The sequence below is a fragment of the Benincasa hispida genome, chromosome 4 (genome assembly GCF_009727055.1).
Source record: "Benincasa hispida cultivar B227 chromosome 4, ASM972705v1, whole genome shotgun sequence".
NCBI classification, from domain to species: Eukaryota; Viridiplantae; Streptophyta; class Magnoliopsida; order Cucurbitales; family Cucurbitaceae; genus Benincasa; species Benincasa hispida.
In genome coordinates this window covers 27,585,167-27,608,930 of record NC_052352.1, presented here as the reverse complement: position 1 = coordinate 27,608,930, position 23,764 = coordinate 27,585,167, and the positions used below count along the sequence as shown (strand labels likewise).

Here is a 23,764-nt window from a genome sequence, read left to right as displayed (position 1 = left end):
TAAGTAAATGAAGATAGAGATGGAATCGAAGTAAAATATAGAAATGCATTGATCACAAAATGTATTAATCTCTTAAGCCACAATGTAATACAATACAAGGATAGAAGAGAAATGGAGGGTCAGATGGAAGTAATGTCTTGCTTCCATCGAATGTGTGTCAAGGTTGTCGGTGGTGCCATGGAGGGGCGGTGGAGTAGACTCTCTCGAGCTCTAACTCTGGCGAAGGCTCCGATCGTCACTCGGAATGGTTGAGGGGATGAGGAACTTTCAAGACTATCTTCTCACGCTTTGGTTTGGATCACAAGGATCTGCACTCAGGCAGAAAACCCTAGATGATTTGAAATTCTGCTCTACGGCTTCTATTTATAGAGCTTGATCGCCGACAGCATTAATGGTCCTTTTCTGAAATTCTGCAGCTAACGGCATGATGGATGTGATGGACCTGCTCTGAATCTCTACTGCTAACGGCGTGGTAAGTAAAATGTCAACATCACCTTTTGATAATCCCGAGGTATGCGTTCATGCTTGGTTTTCGAAGTATCAATGCATTCCACCATCCTTGCGCTCATCCCTCTATTATGATTATTATTCTGTAGCCGCAACTTCTATGCGATGGACGCATGCGATTAATAGCCGCAACATCCATGCGTCGAACGTATGCGTTCACCTTTACGATGGAGAGATTCCCCGCATGCGGTCGTCTTCGCGATAGCCTGTCTTCCGCGCATGCGATTGATTTTTGCATTTGCTACAAAAATAAAAAATTGAATGCATAATAACGCATAATAGTGGATTAGTCAAGATTATTAATGTCAATCAACGCAAGCTCGTTTTCTCATGAATTCTTAGTATAATCGTCGCATCTTCTACTTAATAGCCTTCGTAATTCTAAATAAAAGGCTTATAATGACGTGCATTTCTGTCCGTCATCAGCGGGTCGCATCTGTAGCGTCACAAGGATAAGTTTTTCCTCCTATATCTATATATTATAGAGCATTTAGGTTATCACTTAAGACATGATCTACTTGTATGTCTCCGCATACATGCTTAAGTTACAACGACAACCCGGGATCTTAGTTTATTGGTTTGTGGTAAATGCAAATAAAACATCTCATGTTTCATAGATAACAGTGAAGAAAATATCTCATATTATTACATCACAAGCGTTTGTTCATACAGGTATTTACAAACTATAGGATCTTATGAGAGTTTAGGGCATCAACCCCAACACACATAATAGGACCCAATCTAATAAAATAATGTGATCAAATATTAATCCACATACATAGTCCATACTTTAATTATACATATTATTATTTAAAATATGCCTAACATCCTCCCCCTTTAGTTATCAAGTTTGATTGTCTTGATCTAGTCAATGTTTTATCTCATATAAATGTGGATCTGTCTGAGCTGTCAGGTATTATTTATGTTGAGGACATTGTCGCTCTGGCTTCGTCTGCCCAGGCATTGTCTTTTGTGTGGTGTCTACGTTCTGCAAATGAGTTGGCCCATCGTTTGGCACGGGCTACTTGGGTGCATGGTAATTACGGTGGTTGTTTTGTTCCCATTTCTTCTTTTGGCTTTGAAGAAGAAGGTGGAGTTTCTTTTGTGATCCCGGATTGGTTTTCCTCCACCATTCTCTGGTTGTTCTTGAATGAATTCTTATTTTCAAAAAAAAAAAATATTATGGGTTAGTTTTACAAACATACTCAGACATCAACTTCAATATAGTTCAATTGATTAATTGTTATTTTGGTCTTATTTAGCTCCTCTTGTGCTTTGATAAAGTTTACTCAATAAACTATATTAAACCCAAATTTAAACTATTAATTTTATTGGCGTCTTTTGCATTGGGCTTCACTATGTATGCTTGATTGCCTTGATCTCCATCCCGCTTCCCTTTTGTCTGGTCTTGATATCCTTCAAGTTGACCTGTGTAAGAGATCCTTACACTAATGTGTAGTGTCGAGTCTATTGTACTCTGATGATTAAGTCAGTACTAGGAGTGATTAATTCAGCTAAGCACAAAAAGAAGTCAGATCGGATCTCTGTTTGGAGATTACTTACTTTCCTTTTTTTTGGTGTGGTCAAGTGATGCTATTTATGAACCTATCCCCTGATATACATCTACGATTGTGTGTGACAGCAGTAGTGTTAAAGACATTTCTGGTGCTTGATGTTGTAGGTTTTCAGTCTTAATCCCACTCAATTATTTCTTGATTGACATATATTCACTGGCTTGGCTGGTCTGTTCACACTCCCGAGATATTGATATTTCTCTTTTGGAACACGCTCTCCCCTTTGCTCTTTTCTAGTATCCTTTACACTTGGCCCGTTTATGGTCTATGGGCTTTGAGCTTCATCTTGGACAACCCTCAACAAATTTCTTTAGAACTTGTCAGTAGAAAAACCAATTTCAAATAAAGCCCATCACAATGTTAGAACTTTTACTCAATTTATAAAAAGTAAAAATAATGAACTTTTCTCAAAATTATGTCGTTTTCGTTGTTATTAGCTTAAAATTTGTTAATTTGTGTATATATATATATAACAACACATTAACTTATTATATGAAGTTTGAAGTTTAGTTTTACTATTAACTATTCATGGAAGAAAAATATAAACAAAATTTATTTTACGTTAGCATAGATGCAGAGTATCATTATCTAAGTAAGTATATTCTAATTTCCTTTATTTTCAAAACTTTTGTCAAAAAAATTTCTTACTTCATATTATATTTAAACAGGAGTGTTAGATTTATTAAGCATGGTGTTATTCATAATTAATTCGATATTAAAAATCCTAAATTCTACATGATTTAATTAATTAGTGAACATAAACTAAATTGCTCGTGCTTCCTTATTAGTGACAAAACTTAGTTAATCTCAATTTTTATATAAAAGAAACTTAGTTATAATCAAATAATTCAAAAAATTAATATGGATATTTAGTATAGAACTATTTTTTTTTTTAAATGTCTACTTAAACTTAGTTATCTCAATTAATTCATGATATATATATATATAGAATGACTAAGGAGTAATTAAAGAGATTGATTAGGAGATCAAGCTATATGTATCTACTCTTCTTCTTCTTCTTCTTCTTCTTCTTTTTTTTTTTGAAGTATTTGACAAGAATAATGAACAAACCCTAAATGACCTAGTGTGTGTCCATTTAGGGTTAGTTCTTCGTCCTTTTGGTTGCTTCTAGAGAATTGTCGTCTTTCTTGACAAACACCTTTCAACTACTTCACCAATGAGTTGTCGATAACGTTGTCGTAAGCGATTGATTCATTTTTTTTAAAAGAATAAACGGGTCAATAACATATAGAAATCAAACACGTATCTTTGCGACGTGTTTATGAAGCTATTGAATTGGTAGAAATTCTTGTAGCTGGTGTTTATACAATAAAACAAGTAAAGCTTAGTTTATTGTTTTAGTTGCATAACAACATAGACATTATTGTCAAACATTGTATTTATGACTTAAGAGGGTTATGTGACTTGTAATACATGAATATATATATTTTTAGTCTTAAACTTTAGTTGTGTTTCAAGAACAGATTGATGACTTATAGAGTATATATTTCAAGCTTGAAGATCAAATAATTGTACTCCTTATCTAGATTTTTATGTTTAACAAAATGATAAAGCTTTAAAAATTATTCTTAGTCTTGAAGTGTAGAACAAGTAGGGTTACAAAATGAGAGAAATCTGTGTGTGTACCGTCAAAAATCTAATTATACACAACAACTCTAGAATTGTTGTTGAACTTTTTCAGACAAAGTCATATGTATTATTTGATTTACACAAGGATAAGTTGATCCACACAAGTTATTCCTCAAAAACTTCGATTTTTCGTTGAAGGTGCGCGTTGTCAAAATCCAATTAGAAGTAAAAGCCATATAGAATTTATAAATATCGGAATATGTTTAAGGCTTAGTTCAAGATCAATCGTTGTAGTTTTTAAAATAATTGTCGGTAACTATACTTCTAAAAAAAATTAGCTGTAAAAAAAAAAAAAAAAAAGTAAATTAGTGCTCGACAAACTTCAGCTTTAAGTAGCTTGTGTTGGTTAAATAATGATAAAGTATTGTAGTTAACAAAAAAACTAAATAAACCCGCTATTAAAATTTGCATAAATTTTTTTGTTCATAAATTATATTTAAAAGAAATGTTATATCATAAATGCTTTCAACTCTTAAATTTAAATTTTGTTTGCTCTATATCATAAGTTAAAATATAAGAGAAACATGTGCAATTTTTAATTAAAAATTTGATATTATTTAGAGTAAAATTTGGTGGGATTAACGTAATCAATTTTAAAAATTTAGGCTTCATTTGGTAATAATTTCTTTTTTGTTTTTTATTTTTAAAAATTGAGTCAATAGACATTATTTTCACCTCTCAATTTTTCTTTTGTTATCTACTTTTTACCAATAATTTAAAAAACCAAGCCAAATTTTAAAAATTAAAAAAAAAAGTTTTAAAAAACTTGTTTTTATTAAAGAATTCGACCATTATACTTTAAAAATATGCAAATCATTAAGAAATAGGAAGTAAATAGATTTAATTTTCAAAAACTCAAAATTAAAAACGAAATAGTTACCAAACGAGATTTTATATTATTATTAATGGCTGCTGTTTTAAATATATTCTTGAGTTTATCTCTAGCTCTGGATCAATCTCCTTTGTACTTTGATCTTTTATCGTAAGGCATTTGTTTTTGGCTTTAAAGTATGATGAATATGTTATGTATATGTCAATCTAATTGAGATATTTTAGTATACCTACTAATCCTTCTCATGATCAAGAGTTTTCAAAAAAAAAAAAAAATTAATTTATAAAGATAATATAACTAAAATAAAAAATGTGTTATGCTGATTCTACAAAAATATACTTTTAAAAGCTAGTAGATAACAAATTCATACAAACAAGAATTTAACTAAAGTGAGCCATATCAATAATATTTTTTTTTAACTTTTAACACGATATATATATATATATATATAGAATTTATAAGTATAAAACTTTCTTAATATATAGTCTACGAAGTTGGATGTTTCAATTAATTCAAATCCTTTTGAGAATATTTGTAAATATATATATATATATATATATATATATATATATATATATATATATTCCAAACACATTACTATAAACTTATAACGGTAATTCTAATAATTTGTGTTATAGCCAATTTCTTGTGAAACTTTGCTAGCTTTTGAGTACTTTTTATAAGTTCATCACATCCATTTATAAAACCCTAGCTATTAACAAAGATTTCTTGCGTTGAGAAGAAAGCCCTAGTAAACCCCCTTTCTTCTTTAAATTAATCTGTAAAATTATAAAGAAATTAAAGAACTTGTCCATATACAAAATGAAAGAAAATGACCCCCTTTTTTTGTAATAAACTATAGGTAGGTAACTCTACCAATTCAATTTCCTTAAGAAAAGAAATAAGAACAAACTCTTGAGAGAAGATTAAAACTTTAAGAGTTATTAGAGATTGAGGTATAGTTTTAAAATAATTGTTGGTAATTGTGTTTTAAAATTAATAAACTATAAAATGAAGTAAATTAATGTAATTTTTAATGAATTTTAATATGTCTATAGTACTTAAAAAAATATGTAATTTTTAAGCCTTCTTCACTTGGGCTCGAGGAGTACTAATGAAGGTATTATAGATGTGTCTGCCTAGCTAATTCAGATATTTGAATACACTTACTTATACCTTTTTTTTTTATGAATGTTAAAAAAAAAAAAAAAAACTGTTATATTGATGGGTAAATATCAATACTAAATTGATATGATTTATTTGTGAGGATGAAATTCAACAATTATTTAATTTCTCATACTTTAACTATTTTCCAGAAAATTAAGAAAAAATCAAATTTGACACTAAGTTTCTATCCATTTGGATCTTAAACTATTGAATCATAAACTTAAATAAGTATCATATAATTTTTACCCTCTCGGGTTCAATCAATCTCCACTAGTTCACCGACTATTTATAATAGATAAAATGTAAAATCTTTATGACTAACTAATTTTAATAAAATAAAGTAATTTTGCACAAAAAGGTTGACAACAATATGCACAAATTTATCTATTGAATAAGATTGCCAAAATTCATCACTTTTATATATAAAAAAAATAGAGATAGTACCCTTTTTCTCTAAAAAGTTTTATAATGTATGTTTTTTCAATGAATGCTATAGGTTTTTTTTTTAATTAAAATTTTAATCTGAAATGTGAACTTTTAGACCGGATATGAATATATATATATATATGGAATGAACGGATATATACAACTGACTTTTTCAAAAAATTAGCAAAAAAATTGTGGGAATTGATTTCAAAAGCAGCAAAATAGAATTACTTTTCAAAATAGTAATTAGTACATATTTGATCTTCAAAATCACTTTTTTCATGTACAAAATCACTTAATTTTATTTATTTTTTAAAAAAATAAACTTAGTAGACCAAAAATTAAGTACCACCAACAGTCTCCTAATTCATAATAGAAGAGAGCCAAAATGGATAATTACAATTCCAAAATATAGTTTCATCCTTCAGAATAGAACAAGAAAGCTGAGCAAAAGAATTATCAAAAGCAGCTCTAACAAGTATGTTTCTTCATGTTCAAAATCACTTAATTTTACATTTTTAAATACAATTTTGAAATCATCGAATATGAGTTTGAAGAATTCCAAAGGGTCTTTTGGGCAGCCCATGCATGTATGTTTCTATGCCTTTCTTTTGTGTGTTTTTATCTATTCATTTGACTGTTTCATAGTTAATGAATGAAACCCATTCAATATCACCATAATAGTTGGCAGGATTTTAGTGGTATATTATTGAAACTTTCCTACTAGCAATTATTATATCAAGAGAGATACTTTTTTTCTTTCAGTACAATTGGGGTGCAAAATTCAAAATACGGAACTCGTGTTTCTAGCATACTCGAATAATTGAACTATATTCGATTTGACAGGAGAGATCAATATTTGTGTAGGTATAAAATGACCAAAAGAATTTGATAAATGATTTAGACTTCGTTTGAGATTACTGTAACTTTTAAAATAATTGTTGGTAGTTGTGCTTTTAGTGAAAAAAAAAAAAGTAAAATAGTCCTTGGTAAATTTTAGCTTAAAAAGTAGGTTACAGTGTTTGGTAAATAAATACGAAAACATCTTATTTTTAATATAATAACTAAAATAGACTTATAATCAACTTTTTTTTTAATTTTTTTTTTTGTAATTTATAATTTTAAATAATTGTTTAGTATGAATAAATTTTGTTTTTTATAGATTAGTTTTCAAATATTATCGAAAATAGTTTTATTTTTAAAAAATCAATATGGTATACTTTTTTAAAAAAGAATTGATGTTCATGAAAATAGAAAATAGATTTGATTATGTGAAAAATAGATAAATATATAAAATAAATTAAAAATTAAATGTTAAGATTTTTTCAAAATGCCTTTTTAATAGAGCTAACGCAATGTCAAACGTAGGCTTAATAGTCCTAAAATTAAGGAGTTAATGGATTTTTTTTTTTTTTTTTGGCTTTTCTCGTAATAATTCAATTAAGGGTAGAGAATGTGTTATTTTTGCCCTATGTTTCTAAAATATTGAAATGATGAAAATTTATTTTATCCTTTTATATCTAGGAAAGAAAAATGACTCTGATCCCTATCTATACACTATAAATGAACTCATGTGACTCATTTCATTAGTGAAAATTGTTCAACTAAAATCATGATCTAGTATATCTATACAACTAAAATCATGATTTTCATGAATGACAAAAATAAAATAATTTTCATTCACTAGCTATTTTTCTAACTAAATCATTTATTTGTAGAAAACAATGTTTTATACCAATATCATTTTCCTTTATGAAACCATCAATTTGTTTGACAAAATAATAATTTCAACTCCAAGTTTTGATTTTTTTTTATAATACCCATATAATATATATGTTTTTGGTGGTAGAAGAAGGAAGATCAAATAATAACAAATTGATGTAAAATTGTAAACAATCTTTCCAAAACCCGTACATATAATTTTTCCTCTTCTTTATTTCTGAGTTCACACATCAACACGTAGAAAGTAAAAAGGAGGTTCCAACCTCCTCTAACCTTTTAGTTCAAGATTATGTGTTAAATCACCCATCAATTTAAAATTTTGTTTAAGTTTATAAGTTAGAATAAATTTTATCATTTCAACGTTTTAGCACCTCACTTCATTTTGTGAGTTTGAAAATGAATATGTAGGTCTAATAAGTAGAAATCAATATTGATTAATAAAAAGGTGACATGGAAAATTTTAATTACTATGATACTTTAATAGTCTTAGTCAGTGAAGCTATGCTCAAATTGACCTATACACAATACCCATATAACTTAGAAATATGTTGTAAAAAATTCCACTAATTATCATTCCTTCATTAAACTCTTCCAACAGTTCCATGCATAATCTAGGTCTTAAACCTAAGAGGATTCTTCCATTATTAAGAAAACAAGGATGACGACGACGACGAGAAAAAAAAAAAAGAATGAACAAATTAATATTATAATTAAGCAAATTATATCGAGTAAATTTGAAGGCCAATATTAGGTGAAATCTTGATGAACACACCCCACTATTTTGTCTTCTTCTTAGAAGGATAAATCCCCATAGATTTCTTGCATTACTTACCCACCAAAACAAAAAGGAAAAAAAAATCAAGCTGTAAACTTTTTCTAAAGCCTTTTTTTCTAACCCTAAAACAAACAAGGAATCTGAATCTGCATTATTTCTTCTCCATGCAAGTTAGTTCTCTTTCTCTTTTATTTCTCATAAATTTATGAAGAAATCTTAGGTTATTTTAAGTTTGTTTGATTTTGATGCATGTTGTTGTATTTTTTGAATTCTCGAGGTTCCAAACGGTAATAATTCGACGACGGAGAAAGAGGACGGGAAGATCAGGCCGGAGGTGAAAAAGAAGAATACTATGACGGAATCAGATCATCATCGTCATCGTCGTCATCATCAAGATAATAATCATACACGAGATCAAGAACAAGATAAAGATCAAACATTGCCTCCAGGGTTTAGGTTTCATCCGTCTGATGAAGAATTAATCACTTTTTATCTATTGAATAAGATATCAGATGCTAACTTTACAGGAAGAGCTATTACTGATGTTGATCTCAACAAGTTTGAACCTTGGGAACTACCAGGTGCTTGCTTCTAATTATTCCCTATTTTTTCATCATTAATTAGGGTTTCTAGTTTTTTCCCAGATTAGGGCTTGTTTGGAAAAGAGTTAATTATCCTCTTTTGATAACAATTTTGTTTTTAGTTTCTGTTTTTAAAGTTTTTTTTTTTTTTTTGAATTTTCTTATTATGATTTTCACTCATCTTAAAAAAAACATTTAAATTTTTAGTCAATTCTTTAAAAAAAAAAAAAAAAAGTGGAAAGAGAATAACAAAACAATAGAAATTTATTGGGATAAGCAGTGTTTATAAATTTGATTTTTAAAATCTAAAAACTAAAAGTCAAATATTTATCGAATGAGTCTAAACTATTAAATATAGTTGCGGTCGCATGACTATAAATTTGAATATCATTATTGTGACTATTTAAAGCTAGTATTTACAATTTAACTCTTGATTTAGAAGGGAAGAATAACTTTGCCGTCAAATTTTAAATTTCATTATATATACATATCGATTTTAGTCACTAAAGTTCTTTATTTTGTTCTATTCTTTATAGGAAGAGTAGTTTGTTCTATTTTCAATCATTAAACCTTTTTAATTCAATTATTTACACTATTTTACCATCTAATATTTACTTGTCTAATTCTCATATATAATATACTTATGAGCTTATTAACATGCCTAGTGTACATATCTCCAAGCTAAGAAGTCATTAAGTTTGTTAGATTGTAACGATTTAATCCCTCAACTTTCAATTTTTAACAATTTTGTTCTTATAATTTAAAATTTATAACAATTTAATTCCTATTTTAAAATTTTAGTACTAAGATTTAATAAGATTTTTTACATAAATAAACCAATAAACTAATTAGAGATTCAATATTTTTTATAAAATACAAAGTATACATCATATTGATATCTAATTTTGATAATTAATTTACGTTGTGAATTAAATTTTTACAAATTTAAAAATACAAAGACTAAATTGTTACAGACCAAAGTTCAGGGACTAAATTATTACAAAATTGAAAATACAATGACTAAATCGTTACAAAATAAAGTTCAGGAGCTAAATTGTTACTTTTATAAAAGTTTAGGAACCAAAAGTGATTTTTAACCGTTTTTCTTTTTATCATTTAAGAACTAAAATAGATATTTTAAAAGTTCGGTAACTAAAAATGAAGTAATTTTAAAAGTTTAGTGATCAAAATGTATATTTTAAAAGTTTAGAAATTAAAATAGAATTTAAACTAAAATATATGAAAAATATTAAAAAGAAATTATAGTCAGGTGTTAAAGATTAGGGTTTGCATGGAATGGAAGTTGATATTTGAAGATATTTTCTGTTTTTGTTTAGGACATTTTTACCGATTGAAAAATATCAAACTATTTACAAAAATAACAAAACAAAATATTGATAGACACTAATAGATTTTTTATCAGCCTATATCAATCCTTATAAAATATGATTAAAATTTTGTTATTTTGTGTAAATAGTTTCCCTTATTTTTCTATTTTTGAAAATTCTCCTTTTTATTTTTGAAGGATAATCATTTCTGAAAATTAGTCGGTCATTTCTGTGGACAATTGTTTACAAAACCAAAGTTTTAGACCTTAACATATTTGCATTAAAAATAGTTAAAATCATATATTTATTAAATTACTTCGAAACATATTTTTCATAATTTAAATTCAAATATGATAGTGTGAAAAATAGTGTAAAATCGAACATCAATATTCAAAAACTCATTTTCATCTCTATACTTTGAGAATTGTTTAATTAATTAAATAATAATAATAATATTCATGAAAGAAAAGATATTGTGAATAGTTTTCCAAAATGTTTAATGAAAAAACTCATAAATTTAAAGAAAGAAAGAAGAAAAGTACAAACTAAAATTAAGATTTATTGGAATTACAGTTACTAAAATTAGATATTTGAAAGTACCTGAAAAAATTAATATTTTAGATTGATTTTAAACATAACAAAAATTGACTTTAACAATTTTTAAAAGATTATTTAGGTGCTAGCTCGGCTACAATTTTCTTTATGTAGGATATATGTGCAGCTAATCATTACCTTTTTCAAAATTACTTCCAAATATGACATAGATATGTTATTAACACGGAGGGTCGATTTTAAAACAGGGAAGGCTAAAATGGGAGAAAAAGAGTGGTATTTTTTCAGTCTTAGAGATAGAAAATACCCAACAGGAGTGAGAACAAACAGAGCAACAAACACAGGGTATTGGAAAACCACTGGGAAAGACAAAGAAATATTCAATTCCAATACTTCAGAATTGATTGGAATGAAGAAGACATTGGTGTTTTACAAAGGCAGAGCCCCAAGAGGAGAAAAAACCAATTGGGTTATGCATGAATATCGCCTTCACTCTAAAACTGCTTTTAGAACAGCTAAGGTAATTTTTCTCTGCTTTATTAATTCATTTTACCATATTCTCATCTTTCACTACATTGATCAAAATATATAAAATATCATATTATATGTGGTAGGTTACAAATTAGAATTGTTTTGATAGGTGGGAAATTACTTGCCTTGAAGAAACATACAAGTGTTTAATAAGTTTTGATCACTTTCATTAATTATCCAATCATGTTAGAAGTAATCTAACCAAAATTGAATTCTAAAATTTGAAAAAAAAAATACCCTATGATTTTCATACTACTTGAATTCATTGTTTGTCATAAAAGAAACATTTGAACATTGTATTAAATCTGTGATAATATATCATCTAATGACATATTAGTCATCAAATTTTAAAAACACAAAAGAAGTGTTTGGAGCACTAATTTGGTTATCATAACCTGTAGATTATGATAATCCTTGATTGATATACAACCTAATTTAATCAAGTTATAATAATCTGATTTTGGTACGGACTATTTTAGTCTAGATAGAAAATAATAAATACATAAATTTTGAAGAAAAGAGAGGATAAGTAAAAAATGATAAATATTGTAATAAACGATAGATACTATAACAAAAGCGATTTAAAATAAACAATACTATAATTAGTTATAACTTATATTAGTTAGAGACATTAATTATTATAATCGAAACTCCGACCATTGTATAGACCAGACCATAAGGTTGTTAAGCTTGAATCGCACAGCAATTGACCTATGATGGCTGATATCCAGTAGAATTTTCTTTCATGTATGCTTCACTTTAGTTATAACTATAAGTTAACCGTGGATAAATTTTCCAAGCAAAGACGATGGGCGTTGGTTACATATAAATAATTTTAAAATATTATAGTAGACAATATCTATATAATTTATAAACATGGTTAAAACTAAACAAATTTGTTTCTAGTCCCTAAGCCTTAAAAGAAAACGTCCTTGAGGATTCAATTTTATGTTGATAGACTTTTAAATTTTCAAAATATTTAACAAAACTGCGAGATTACCGAAAAATGTAAATACATCCCAGTACAAATATATTTGAGAGAAATTTGAATCACTTCTAAATGTTTAAGTATCAACTTTTAAACACAAAATTATCTTACTATTAAAAATAATTGAGAATTTTTCAAATAATTTAAATTTTAATTATGTTAAAATCACTCCCGTGGGTGATCGGTTTTTATTGGTCTGCATATTTGATCACAGGACGAATGGGTGGTTTGCCGAGTATTTCAAAAAAGCCCTGGAGCTAAAAAGTATCCCCCAAACCAATCAAGAGCAGTCAATCCTTACGTCAACCTTGAAATTGCCCCTTCTCTTCTCCCACCATCCATCATGCAACTCGGTGACCCTGCAGCTCAGTATGGCTACGGAAGAAACCATATAACCAGCACAGAGCTCGCTGAGCTTAACCGAGTGCTGAGAACCAGTGGAGGTGGCAGCGGCAGTGGAGGGTCGACTCATGGTATCAACTTATCAATGCAGCCCCAGTTCAACTATCCAACTACAGGAGGTTGCTTCACAATATCCGGGTTGAACTTAAACCTTGGAGGAGCTGTATCGCAACCAGTTTTGCGACCAATGCCACCACCAGTGGCAACAACAATGACAATCAGTCATGATATTGCTTCATCCGTCATGGCCAGTACGATCGCTCCCGAGACTGCCTACGGGACGGAGATCAACAACAATGCCAATGGACCTAGCAACAGATTTATGAATATGGATCATTGCATGGACCTGGAGAATTACTGGCCTACTTGGTAAAATGAAGCAGCTGGGTTGATCATACCCAAGTTATGCATTACATTTCCGAGTAAACACCGAAGAAGTTGTTGCTACAGTTTCATAGAGATAGTTCTCTTCTTTTCTTCCACGTTTCACAAACCCAGCTTTTTCCGTCATTGTGTACCATTTAACTCCGAAATTGGAGTTTAGTTGTACCAGTAAGCAGTCAAACAGCTCCTTTTTCAATTACCTAATATCTATGATCTTATAGATTCGACCTTGGGAGTAATCGCTACCCATGATTCCGAATCAAAGTCTGTTCCTAACAAGACTTCATAATCTAGCAGCTGAAAGGCCCTTCAGTAGCAAAGTTCCATTCAAGCTGCTAACATCACACAGAAAGTAAACTTGAACGGTGAAGATTAACAAGAGATGAAAATTTGAAATAATTTATTTTGACTTCGTGACTATTTTACAAAATAACACAATGAACAAAAAACTTGGTACAGCTCTGGTATCGCAGTCAGACATGGAAAACAAAGTACAACTTCTAAACTTCTTGGATACATTTAGCAGCACGTGTGTGACGATCGTGGCTAACAAAGGAGATGAAACTGTTAAGAGCTTAAAAAAAATATCCGACCTTTCAGTTCCAGCTTTCTAGAGAGTTTGGCAAGCCAAAATTGTGCTGTCCACCTGCAGAAAATCGAATTATATTTATATGAACATGATATTATCTTTAGATGCTCGTAATAGTATCGACAATGGATCACCTACAAAACGATAACGGAGGCCGAAAGGATATTTGAAATGAAAACATAATAGCAATCATATGGCAACGTTAAGTTTTCAAGTACTTGCATGAAAGTATTCATAAAATCAAGCATCCCATTTTAGTTTTCCTTGTTTCCTACTTGTAGTGAAAACTATCATGATCAACAGCATCTATATATTTTACCACAACAGAATGATTGAAAAACAAATGTACAACTCAGTGAAAGGCACTTTTATTTGCTCTGTATTAGTTACGATCAACGCTAAGGACAAGTTGCAGATGAAACCATCTTCTGAGTTGCTATGCGAAAATTGCAGACTGGATTCTCTAAGGCCTTTGTGGTCATGGCTTAGAGCGAAACACGGGTGCTTTTGTAGATTACAAATTTTTGTGTCAGCCATCCCTTAGGTCTTTCTTTCACTTGTTTCATTTTTCTTGAGTGCTCTCTCTCGGGAGTTGTGCATTGGTAATAAAATTAATAATAGAAGCAACAAGTTTTTTTTTTATAGGTCTATGTTTCGGCACTGCATCAATATTGGATTATTTACAGAGGGCTGGAAAAAGTTGCAGAAAACTGAACAATTGACCTATATCTACCTTATCTATAGTCTTTTCATATGAAGATGGTTATGAGTTGCAAAGTGAAGAAAATGATTGAAACAAGACACGGCAACACCAATATGGTGGTTCTGCTATTCAAGCTCTAAGAGTCAAGTTAGTCAAAGCTTGAAATAATAGGAAGTGGATTTGCGAGCGTGACGAAAGTTTTAATGCAAAAAGGCTACTAGAGGGAGAGGACGAAATCAGTGGTGCGGTGAGAAGCATTCAAGCAGTGCCCTGTGGCAGGAGGAGACTGGCATGTCGTGCTAAGAAAGACAAGTTAAAATGGCAAGGCATCCCTCACCGTTGCAACAATGCTAAGTCATCAGTAGGATGGGCAAGAGAGAATCAATTAAGAAAGGTGCATCATCACAATAAATTCTCAACATATACCAATTCACAGAGTAGCATTAATATAGTAACAGCAGTTCATTTATTTATTCTGAAATACATGTTGAAGAGATAAAGCAAACCTTTAAAAATCCGTCTACAACAGAGGACCAGCAAATGATGTTACACATTCACCTGCCAGAAGTTCCCTTTTTGGCCTTACGACGTACAGGGTTGGTGTTGGCACCCCGGACGGATTTCCTTGCCCTTTTACTGCACAAAGATATATTATTCCCTCTAATGTCTACTCTTTTTTTTTAAAAAAAAAAAACATACTTTTGATACTGTAGAGAAATTGGAAGAAGAAAAGAAAATAAGAAGTCATACCGGGATATGCCGCAGCAAGAGCAAAGATTGAACAATATTAACATGGGTAAAGCCAATAACGCCAAATCCTGGAATGAGATTCAATAATAAGAGATCAATTTGGTAAAATAATATGCACATTTATGGGTTCAAAGCCTTTTTCACCCCCAAATTTTCACATTTCCACACCCGTGTCGTTTCGGCTGTTATACTATAAAATAAGTTCTGGTCATGGACTTCATTAAAATTTTGGTCCTTGCCATTAACCTTTTTGTATTTAGAATATTTTTAAAGCAACCGGTTTCTAGACTCGATATAGACTTGATACGTGTAATAATGTCCTCATAAACAAAAGATATTCAAAAGAGATCATTTTTTGTAAGAATAAGGACGATATAACTTCACAGGTAAAATTTAAACTGAAAATCTGCATATCATCTTTTAACAAGATCATATTTTCTAGAATAATACAAACCAGAAGCCACTCGAACTCTTTAGTAGCAACCAGTCTTGTAATGTCATGACTGTTGAGCACTTCTTGGATGGTGGATTTAACCTGAGTAAACATAAGAAAATATTCAAAGTTTAAAGAATTATATTAAGAACTTCATACTTCAGAGTAAAATTTTCTTGTTCTGATTCCTGGTAGCAGGACAATTATCATTCCTGCCTGAGGAGTTCCTTCTAGTAGCTTTTAATACAATGAGAAGTAGTACGCCATATGCTAATAATTTATGATAAAAAGCAACGGAAGATGGAAAAATGTTATCAACAACATGATTACCAAGGACAGTATAATGTTCTGCTCTCATACTTGGACAAGTTGGACAAGTTGTACCACAGTTAACTAACAATGAGCACTAGACCTTATTAAAGAAACTAATCTCAAAAAAAGGTTTTACAGTTCTCACAAGCACCAACAACAATCATCTCAGAAGTCAGAATCTACTCTTAGTTATACATGTTTGGTTATTTTGTCTTGTTGATGTCACCCCGCACATCAGTTCTCAGAGTGCTGTAACTCCAAGAGACCAAGACATGAATGTAGAGGTAAAGATCCAACTTTCAGAAAAAATAGAAAATATCATCAAGATACAAAAATTTCTAAGTAGCATAGAAAAAACTTTACAAGCATTGACTGAAAACATAGATCTGCAGATCTTCCTACATTTCTAGACTGCAAATGCTTTTTAAGGAAGGTGCTTAAGGTGATCAGTCAAGTATGATCAGTGTTTTTAAATGCAGGCGCAAGGCGCACGAAAAGGCGCGGACTTTTTTTGTGAGGCACATTATATATAAAAATATTATCATTAAAAGAGAGCATATTTGAAGTAGAAATATGGAAAGAAAAAAAAGACCCCAAACACAAGAAATTTTGCATTTAGGCTTAGTAAACTTGATTCTTTTAGTTAATAAAGAATGAAAACCCTTAAATATTCCTACTTTTTAAAAATAATAAAAAAGCCTCAAAATTTTGCATTTAGGCTTAGTACACTTGATTCTTTTAGTTAATAAAGAATGAAACCCCTTAAATATTACTACTTTTTAAAAATAATAAAAAAGCCTCAAGGCCCAGGACTTTGAGCCTTGGGGCTTCACAAAAGGCGCGCACCCAAGGCATGCCTTATTTTGTGAGCCTCGCCTTAGCCTCGCCTTTCCAAGGCGAGGCACCAGACTTATGCCTTAAGCCTAGGCGCGAGCCCGAGAGGGCTTTTTAAAACATTGAATACAACTCCAGCTGAGCTGCTCAAAATGTAATAATAAAAGAGACTTTGTCTTTCTAAGCTCCTTTGCATCCAAGTCAGAAAAATATTTGAACTAACAATTGGTTCTTATTTTATTCTAATAGAACCCCTGATTATGAATCCATGACCTCTAGACCAAAATGATGAGACTTATATCACCAACAGGAACCACACCATAAATACTCGTATCCTGACAACAGGTCCACACTGTATTATGAATCCATGAACTCTAGCCCAAATCAAGGGACTTATATCACCAATGAATACCACTTCTCATTAAGCCACGCTAAATTTTTTTTTTTTTAAAAAAAAAAAAGTAAGTTTACAAAATATCCAGTATGACATTACAACCACGAAAAAAAATTACCAATTTTTTTGTACCTTCTGATGATGTGTAGTCGCAGATTGCATTAAATTTCCACCAGCATGAACTATCTCCTTTGTGTACGGATTTAATGCTACTTGAACTTTGTTAACATGAGGTTTCATTAAGGTAGCAACATGATCAACATATGGTTTGCTGACCATTTTTACTTTCTAACCACATCAGAAAGGAGGAAAGAAAGAAGGTAAAAAAATCGGGAGAGAAGAAAAATAAATAAAACCAAAACAATGATACAGAGCAGGAACAAAGCAAATTAACAAGTAGACCACAGACCACAAGGTATATACCTGAAAGTAGGGATAGGAGAATTCTTGTGCTCTTATAATATGTGGAGTCAGTGCTTGTTTTGAAGCCTCATAAGCTTCCGAACTTCTTTTACATAAAGATTGCAAGTGTGGTTTAGAGTTGGTTTTCACCACCAACCACTGTTCTTGCATGGCAGGGATCCACTTCTGCAATTGGCAACAAGTAATCAGAATGAACGATCCTAATCAAATATCCACTGTTCATACATAACAGCTTTTTTTAAATACTTTTCCTAGTATGATCTTAAGCTACTAAGCTATTCTTCTATGTCAAGAAAATACCAAGCAGAAATTAATAAAATTATCTCACAGATTTAATTGGTTCTACATGGGGTCCCAGCCAATTCTCCACATGCGTCTTTCCCATCCACGCCTGCAACCAATTAGAAGAAGAAGGCAAGAACAAGATGGTTGATGAGCTTCTTTTTGAATAAGATAGTGCACAGATGATAGAAATCAACTTTCACTGAAGGTTGATGAGCTTAAACAGACAATGGGAAAGGCTAGCAAGCCAATGGTGATGACAACAAATAACCTCAAAAAACGAGAGAACAGTACCTTTTGCACCACAATATTTATGATAGGCTTTAAATGCTCGTTCCAGAATGAAGCAAGCCATGGGGGTAACCATGCACCATGGACCTGATATGAATTATGTGTAAATTCTATTTAGCTACGTGTCATTTCAGTCAATTAAAACTCTGAAATAACTATGTGATGAAGTAGCAGTAACACAGAGCAAGATGGACCTTCAAGTACTGATATGTCAATGCTTATATGGCTCTAAGCTCTTTTATCTAATATTATTTTTTTTCTTCATAATTCATTACATAGTTATTTTACACTAAACTCCCTTTCTTAGTTTTCTTCCAAATCCTTCTCCTCCTCCCCCACCTCTTCGAGATCTCACTTTCACTCCCCACCTTTCTCCCCTACCTCTTCCTTCCCCACTACTTTCGTTCTTCACCTATTTTTAGATTTCTCTTCAGCCTCCTTCCTCTCCCCATTCTTCACACCTCTAATAGATCTCTTCAACCTCTCACCCGACACCCCCCTTCTTTTTCTTACAAATTAACTTCAAAATCCATCTTCTTCTTGCTCCCCTCTCTCTACCCCACCTCTTCTCAATCTTTCTTCAACCCCCTACCTCCCACCCTCTGAATCCCCCATCACTGTATAAACATTGCATAGAGGAAAACAAACGTGAATTTGTTTTGTTTCTTTTAGATTCCCCCTTTCCTTCTCTCATTCAATCCCCTTCTTCCTCCATGCACTTGCACATAGCATGGTTGTTCAGCAAATTGAGTTATTTCTTTTTGTTAGACTTCACAATTTGCAGGGATATGCCCATTTAAGGGAAAAATCAAGAGGAGCTTCTGGATCAAATGAAAAGGTTTTCCCAAATTGCAAGAGAATCTCAATGCCTTGAGTGAGCATTTGTGTGTGCGCGTGCACATGTATGTGTTTGGTGTTTGGGGGTGGGGGGGATTTATATTGATCTCTAGCTACTTAAAACACATTTCACATCCTCATAAAATTTCTTTCCCACATCCATGAAACTGATCCCAAAAATTTAGAACAAAGTCCATCATGGAATTTGGGTGGCAGTCGCTTCAAGAACTCATGGATGCTTCTTCTATAATCACTGTTCTAACGTAGTTCTAAAACAACAACAACCATGTGTTAGGCATCCTTATACCTCAATTTGCAAATACTCACAGAATAGGGAATAACAATACCACTTCCCTGAATTCGGCCAAGGGAAGGATAATTTCATTCAGCACAAAACAGTCCAAACGCAATATGGAACTCCAGCTATTTGAGAGAGCTGGTTCTCTCCACTACAAGACAAGTCTTGCAACTTCAAAATATAGAACGTAACCCTAACCGTAGCATAATGCAGTATATACTGATTAATTTCCCAAAATGATAATAGACTACCAGAACAACACTCCCCCACAATTCTCTTACACAGTCCCTGGAATGTCTATAAGTTGAATTCCTTTATTGCCCTTCCTACGGTAAGTCTGAACAATTGGTGGTCTCACACAATGTTTATAAAACAGTCCCCTCACAAACCACATAAAAAGAATCATCCATCTTGTTCCTGCCTCAAGGTGAACTTACCTCGTCAAATTCTAAACTTCATAAGAAACCATATAAAAGATGAAACCCATAAAGGAGCTCCAAAACCAATGTTTGGGCAGACTTTAAATGATTATATGGAGACGGAAGAAATATTTCTCTTTAATAGTAAAACCACTTAAACCTCATCCAAAATCTGAATACCTAAATGAGAAATTTTATTGAGGTAGGAGAAAAATCCTTCCGGCATTGAGAGCACATAGTTCAAGTTTTATTTGACTACACAGAGGGCAAATAAAGTACTGGAATTCACTTGTGCGACGATATGACAGAATAACTTAATTACTAAACTTCACCTCCATCAATTCTTCAGTCCTTGAAGTGACCTCAAACTTCGCTTTTATCATTTCTTCCTGAGAATAGACAAGAAATTTGCTAAGACAGGAACAATCAGATTCCATAAAATGCACGCTAGCAGCAGCAAAACCATATAGAGTACCTCAGCCACTTTAAGCGCACGTTCGAGTTTCTGAATTTTTCTCTTCTGTTCTTCATTAGTGTTCTGAAGCTGTAAACAAAAAGCAAAAAATAAAATCAAAACCACAAGAACAGAACTAAAGAAAAACTAAAACAGTTCCTCCCCATGAACTGTGAGCAGCAATGAGGCTGCCAAATGCCAATTCCAATCCACATGTTTCCACAAATGCACTCAACTTACTTTCTCCAGTTTTGAAATAAACTTATGCATCTTCTTCTCAGCTTCATTTGATCGCACTTCCAGAGCACTTCTCTCCCTGCTTTGAGCATCTAGTTCCTTTTTAAGTTCACTGATCTGAAAGGATGGATACAAAAACAGACGGAGTGAGTAGATACCCTAGTTACAATGGTCATCCTGTTCAAGACTTCCATATCATATGTACCTGCTTCTCCAATTCAGCAGCACGTGAATGAGCTTTTGCAATTGTTTCCACGGCATGTAATTTCCCTTCTCTCTACCCAAAACAAGAATTACAAATAAGATATAAAATACAAAATACCCAAAAAGAGAATAGAGTGGAGTAAAGGTTACATGAGGCAGTAATGGTATCAGAAAATCAATCTCTATAATTGCAACAATAGATAAATATGAGAGGCAACCTGGAGAGATTCTATCTCGCTTTCAAGAAATGAAACTCTATCTGACTTGTCCCTAAATATTTCATCCTTCTGAGATATAAGATGATCCTTTCTCTCCAATTCCCGTGCTTTTTCATCGATAAGGACCTCTGCAGAAATAGGAAAACGCTTCAATCACAGGAGACGCTTCGTGAAAAATCTTTTCTCAGAGATGCATAGCATATGGCAGAGCTTTATTCAATCACAGCAAACGTTTTCTTATTTCTAAAATCCATACGGCTTCGAAGGACCATATCAACTTGAAACAACATCAATTCGGCAGAAAAGAGAATTGAAACAGCCAAATAAGAAAGAAACAAGTTCCAGTTCATTCGTAATCAAGTTCGCTTCAACAAAACACGAAAATTCGCACTAATACTTCATCCACCACATTTTCCTACGCTTTCTCAGCAATCAAACAAACTCAAATGCACAAGAGAGTAAGAAAAATTAAAAGGAAAAAACTAACCAAGCTCTCGGATCTTAGAATTAAGTTTTTCTAATTCGATCTTAAGCACGGAAGAATCAAAGCCATCCTCTCTAACGACTTCAATTACGTCGTCTCCGCCGTCGACGATTGCGTCCGCTGCGGCGGAGAAGACAATTAAAGCTAAACAAATCGTTAGGCTGACAAGCTTCGGAACCGCCATGGATTCCAAAGGAGAGGAGGAAAAGGAGTTGCCGCTAGTCCAGCGATTTTGTGTTCGTCGTGCAAAACGTGCAGCGGCTGACAGGAACTAAGAACAAGAATTAAGAAGGAAAAAGATATTAAATTTTCCTTTTTTTTAATATGATTTTCCAAATTGGGGAAATTAGAGGAACAAAAACATTAAAGGGCCGAGAGGTTGCCAACGCGGCTGACACGTGTACTGGGTTTTCAAAATCTGCGTACGTGGCACTCGCCGTTCTAAGAGATATTATTCACTTGACTACGGAAACGTATTCGCCGTTCTAAACTTAGGGCTGTTTTAATTTAAACATCATTCAAACTTTGTTAAAAAATATCGTGTCGGGTCGGTCCGGATTAACTTAGAATTTTTTTCTTCAAAAATCATTTTTATTTAAATACTTTTAATAAAATCTCTAAAAACATTACCTAGACAATTTTTTCCCAAAGCTATTTTTATATATAAATTTATTTGATTTATTATATACTAAACATATTTTTATTAATATCAAATTATAGAATATTATGAACTAAAAATTTAAAATAAAGATTGCTATAGTTCGTTTATTGATGACGATGGCGATGGTAATGGTCTCTGGAGTTGGCTATTAATGGTGGCTAGATTTGACTAAGGGAGATGGTAGCCACAACAACATAGTAGAAACGAGGTAAAAAACTTTTGAGGACATTTTGTTGATTTTAAGAATTATACAAATTAGAGAGATTAAGCTATTAAACTCTCAAAAAAATAATTTTGTAAGAATCGATTTCAAGTGCTTATCCTAAATCAATTTATTTCATAAACTCATTTTTATCCATAGATATTTTTGGTCGTTGTCAAATACTTATTTCATAAACTCAATGTTTTCAAAATATAATCTAACATTTTCAAAATTGAACATTTGAAAAGTCAAACTAAAGATACATTGTTTCGAAGTAATTTTTAATTTGGCAAGAGTAACTTTAACTATTTCAAAATCACTCTCAAACACGCTATTAGATTAAGATAAACGAAAGAAAAAATGACTTTGAAAAGTGTTACAATTTTATCTCCTTATAAGTTTTCCGTCCACCTATCGTTAGACAAAAAAATCTCTTATACCTTCTATTAAATATATGTACAAAACAAAATAAGGACATTAAAGTTTTTGTTAAAGATACTTTTGACAAAAGTTAATTAATGCATTGGTCAAATTTTGTTTCTGCATGACATTATTTCATTGAAATAATTGAGTTTATAAAGATTTTTGGTATTATTATCTATTAAAATTTGTGGTGACCTAGTGAAAATTGTTTCGTAGTATTTCTTTAAGTTTAGGTCCATCAATTTGAATCTTAAATTTTTAATCTCATTAGATAGATCTAAATTCAAATTAACATTGTCGTGTTGTTGTCGTATCAACATTTTGTTCAATTTTTACTAATTCATTCACTAAAAATAAAAAATATGTACAAATCTTCATAAATTTATTAATTCAATAAACTAAATTTCTGCACCAAAGTTTCATCAATGTACAGATTAACCATATAAAAAGAATTATAATATTCTTAAAAAAAATTATAATGTTATTTTCTCTAAATTTTATTCATTTTATATCGTACATATGTTTTATAGTTGGATAGAACTTCCATAGAGATAAAATTACAAGGATCATTCAAGTTTAAGATTGAAAATTGCTTTAAAAAGTTAAGAATGTATCGCTTTTTTTTATTATTATTATTTTAATACAATAATTGTAGAGATAGGTATCTAACTAGGGTTGGTAACGGGACGAGGCAGGACCAGGATGTATTTTCCATTCCCGTCCAGTGGAGATTTGTAATCCCATTCCCGTCCCATTTCCCATTTTGAGGAGTTGGGATTGAGGTCGAGAAATTCCCATTCGGGATTGAGTCCTCGCAGAAAAAAAAATTTCGTTTATATTTACAATTTTAATTAATTATTTATTTCACATTAATTAAAATTTGATATTTATATTGAA

The 23,764-nt window shown here is 31.3% G+C and overlaps 2 protein-coding genes across 2 annotated transcripts; one reads left to right on the top strand and one right to left on the bottom strand.

Annotated features, from left to right (window-relative positions):
- Positions 1–8,729: 8,729 nt before the first annotated feature.
- On the top strand, positions 8,730–14,004 carry LOC120075811 (NAC domain-containing protein 92). The gene is made up of 4 exons (XM_039029487.1): positions 8,730–8,823; positions 8,931–9,234; positions 11,363–11,634; positions 12,848–14,004. Exons 1-4 carry the CDS (start codon positions 8,818–8,820, stop codon positions 13,406–13,408), a joined length of 1,143 nt encoding a protein of 380 aa, XP_038885415.1. The 5' UTR covers positions 8,730–8,817; the 3' UTR covers positions 13,409–14,004.
- On the bottom strand, positions 13,801–21,898 carry LOC120075810. Its single transcript, XM_039029485.1, has 14 exons — positions 21,585–21,898; positions 21,098–21,225; positions 20,881–20,952; positions 20,679–20,792; positions 20,460–20,528; positions 20,317–20,373; positions 18,434–18,517; positions 18,186–18,248; positions 17,858–18,022; positions 17,567–17,722; positions 15,916–15,996; positions 15,462–15,529; positions 15,218–15,347; positions 13,801–14,065 (listed from the first exon to the last, which is right to left on the bottom strand). The coding sequence occupies exons 1-13, from the start codon at positions 21,763–21,765 to the stop codon at positions 15,266–15,268; spliced, it is 1,320 nt and encodes a 439-aa protein (XP_038885413.1). The 5' UTR covers positions 21,766–21,898; the 3' UTR covers positions 13,801–14,065; positions 15,218–15,265.
- Positions 21,899–23,764: the final 1,866 nt, after the last annotated feature.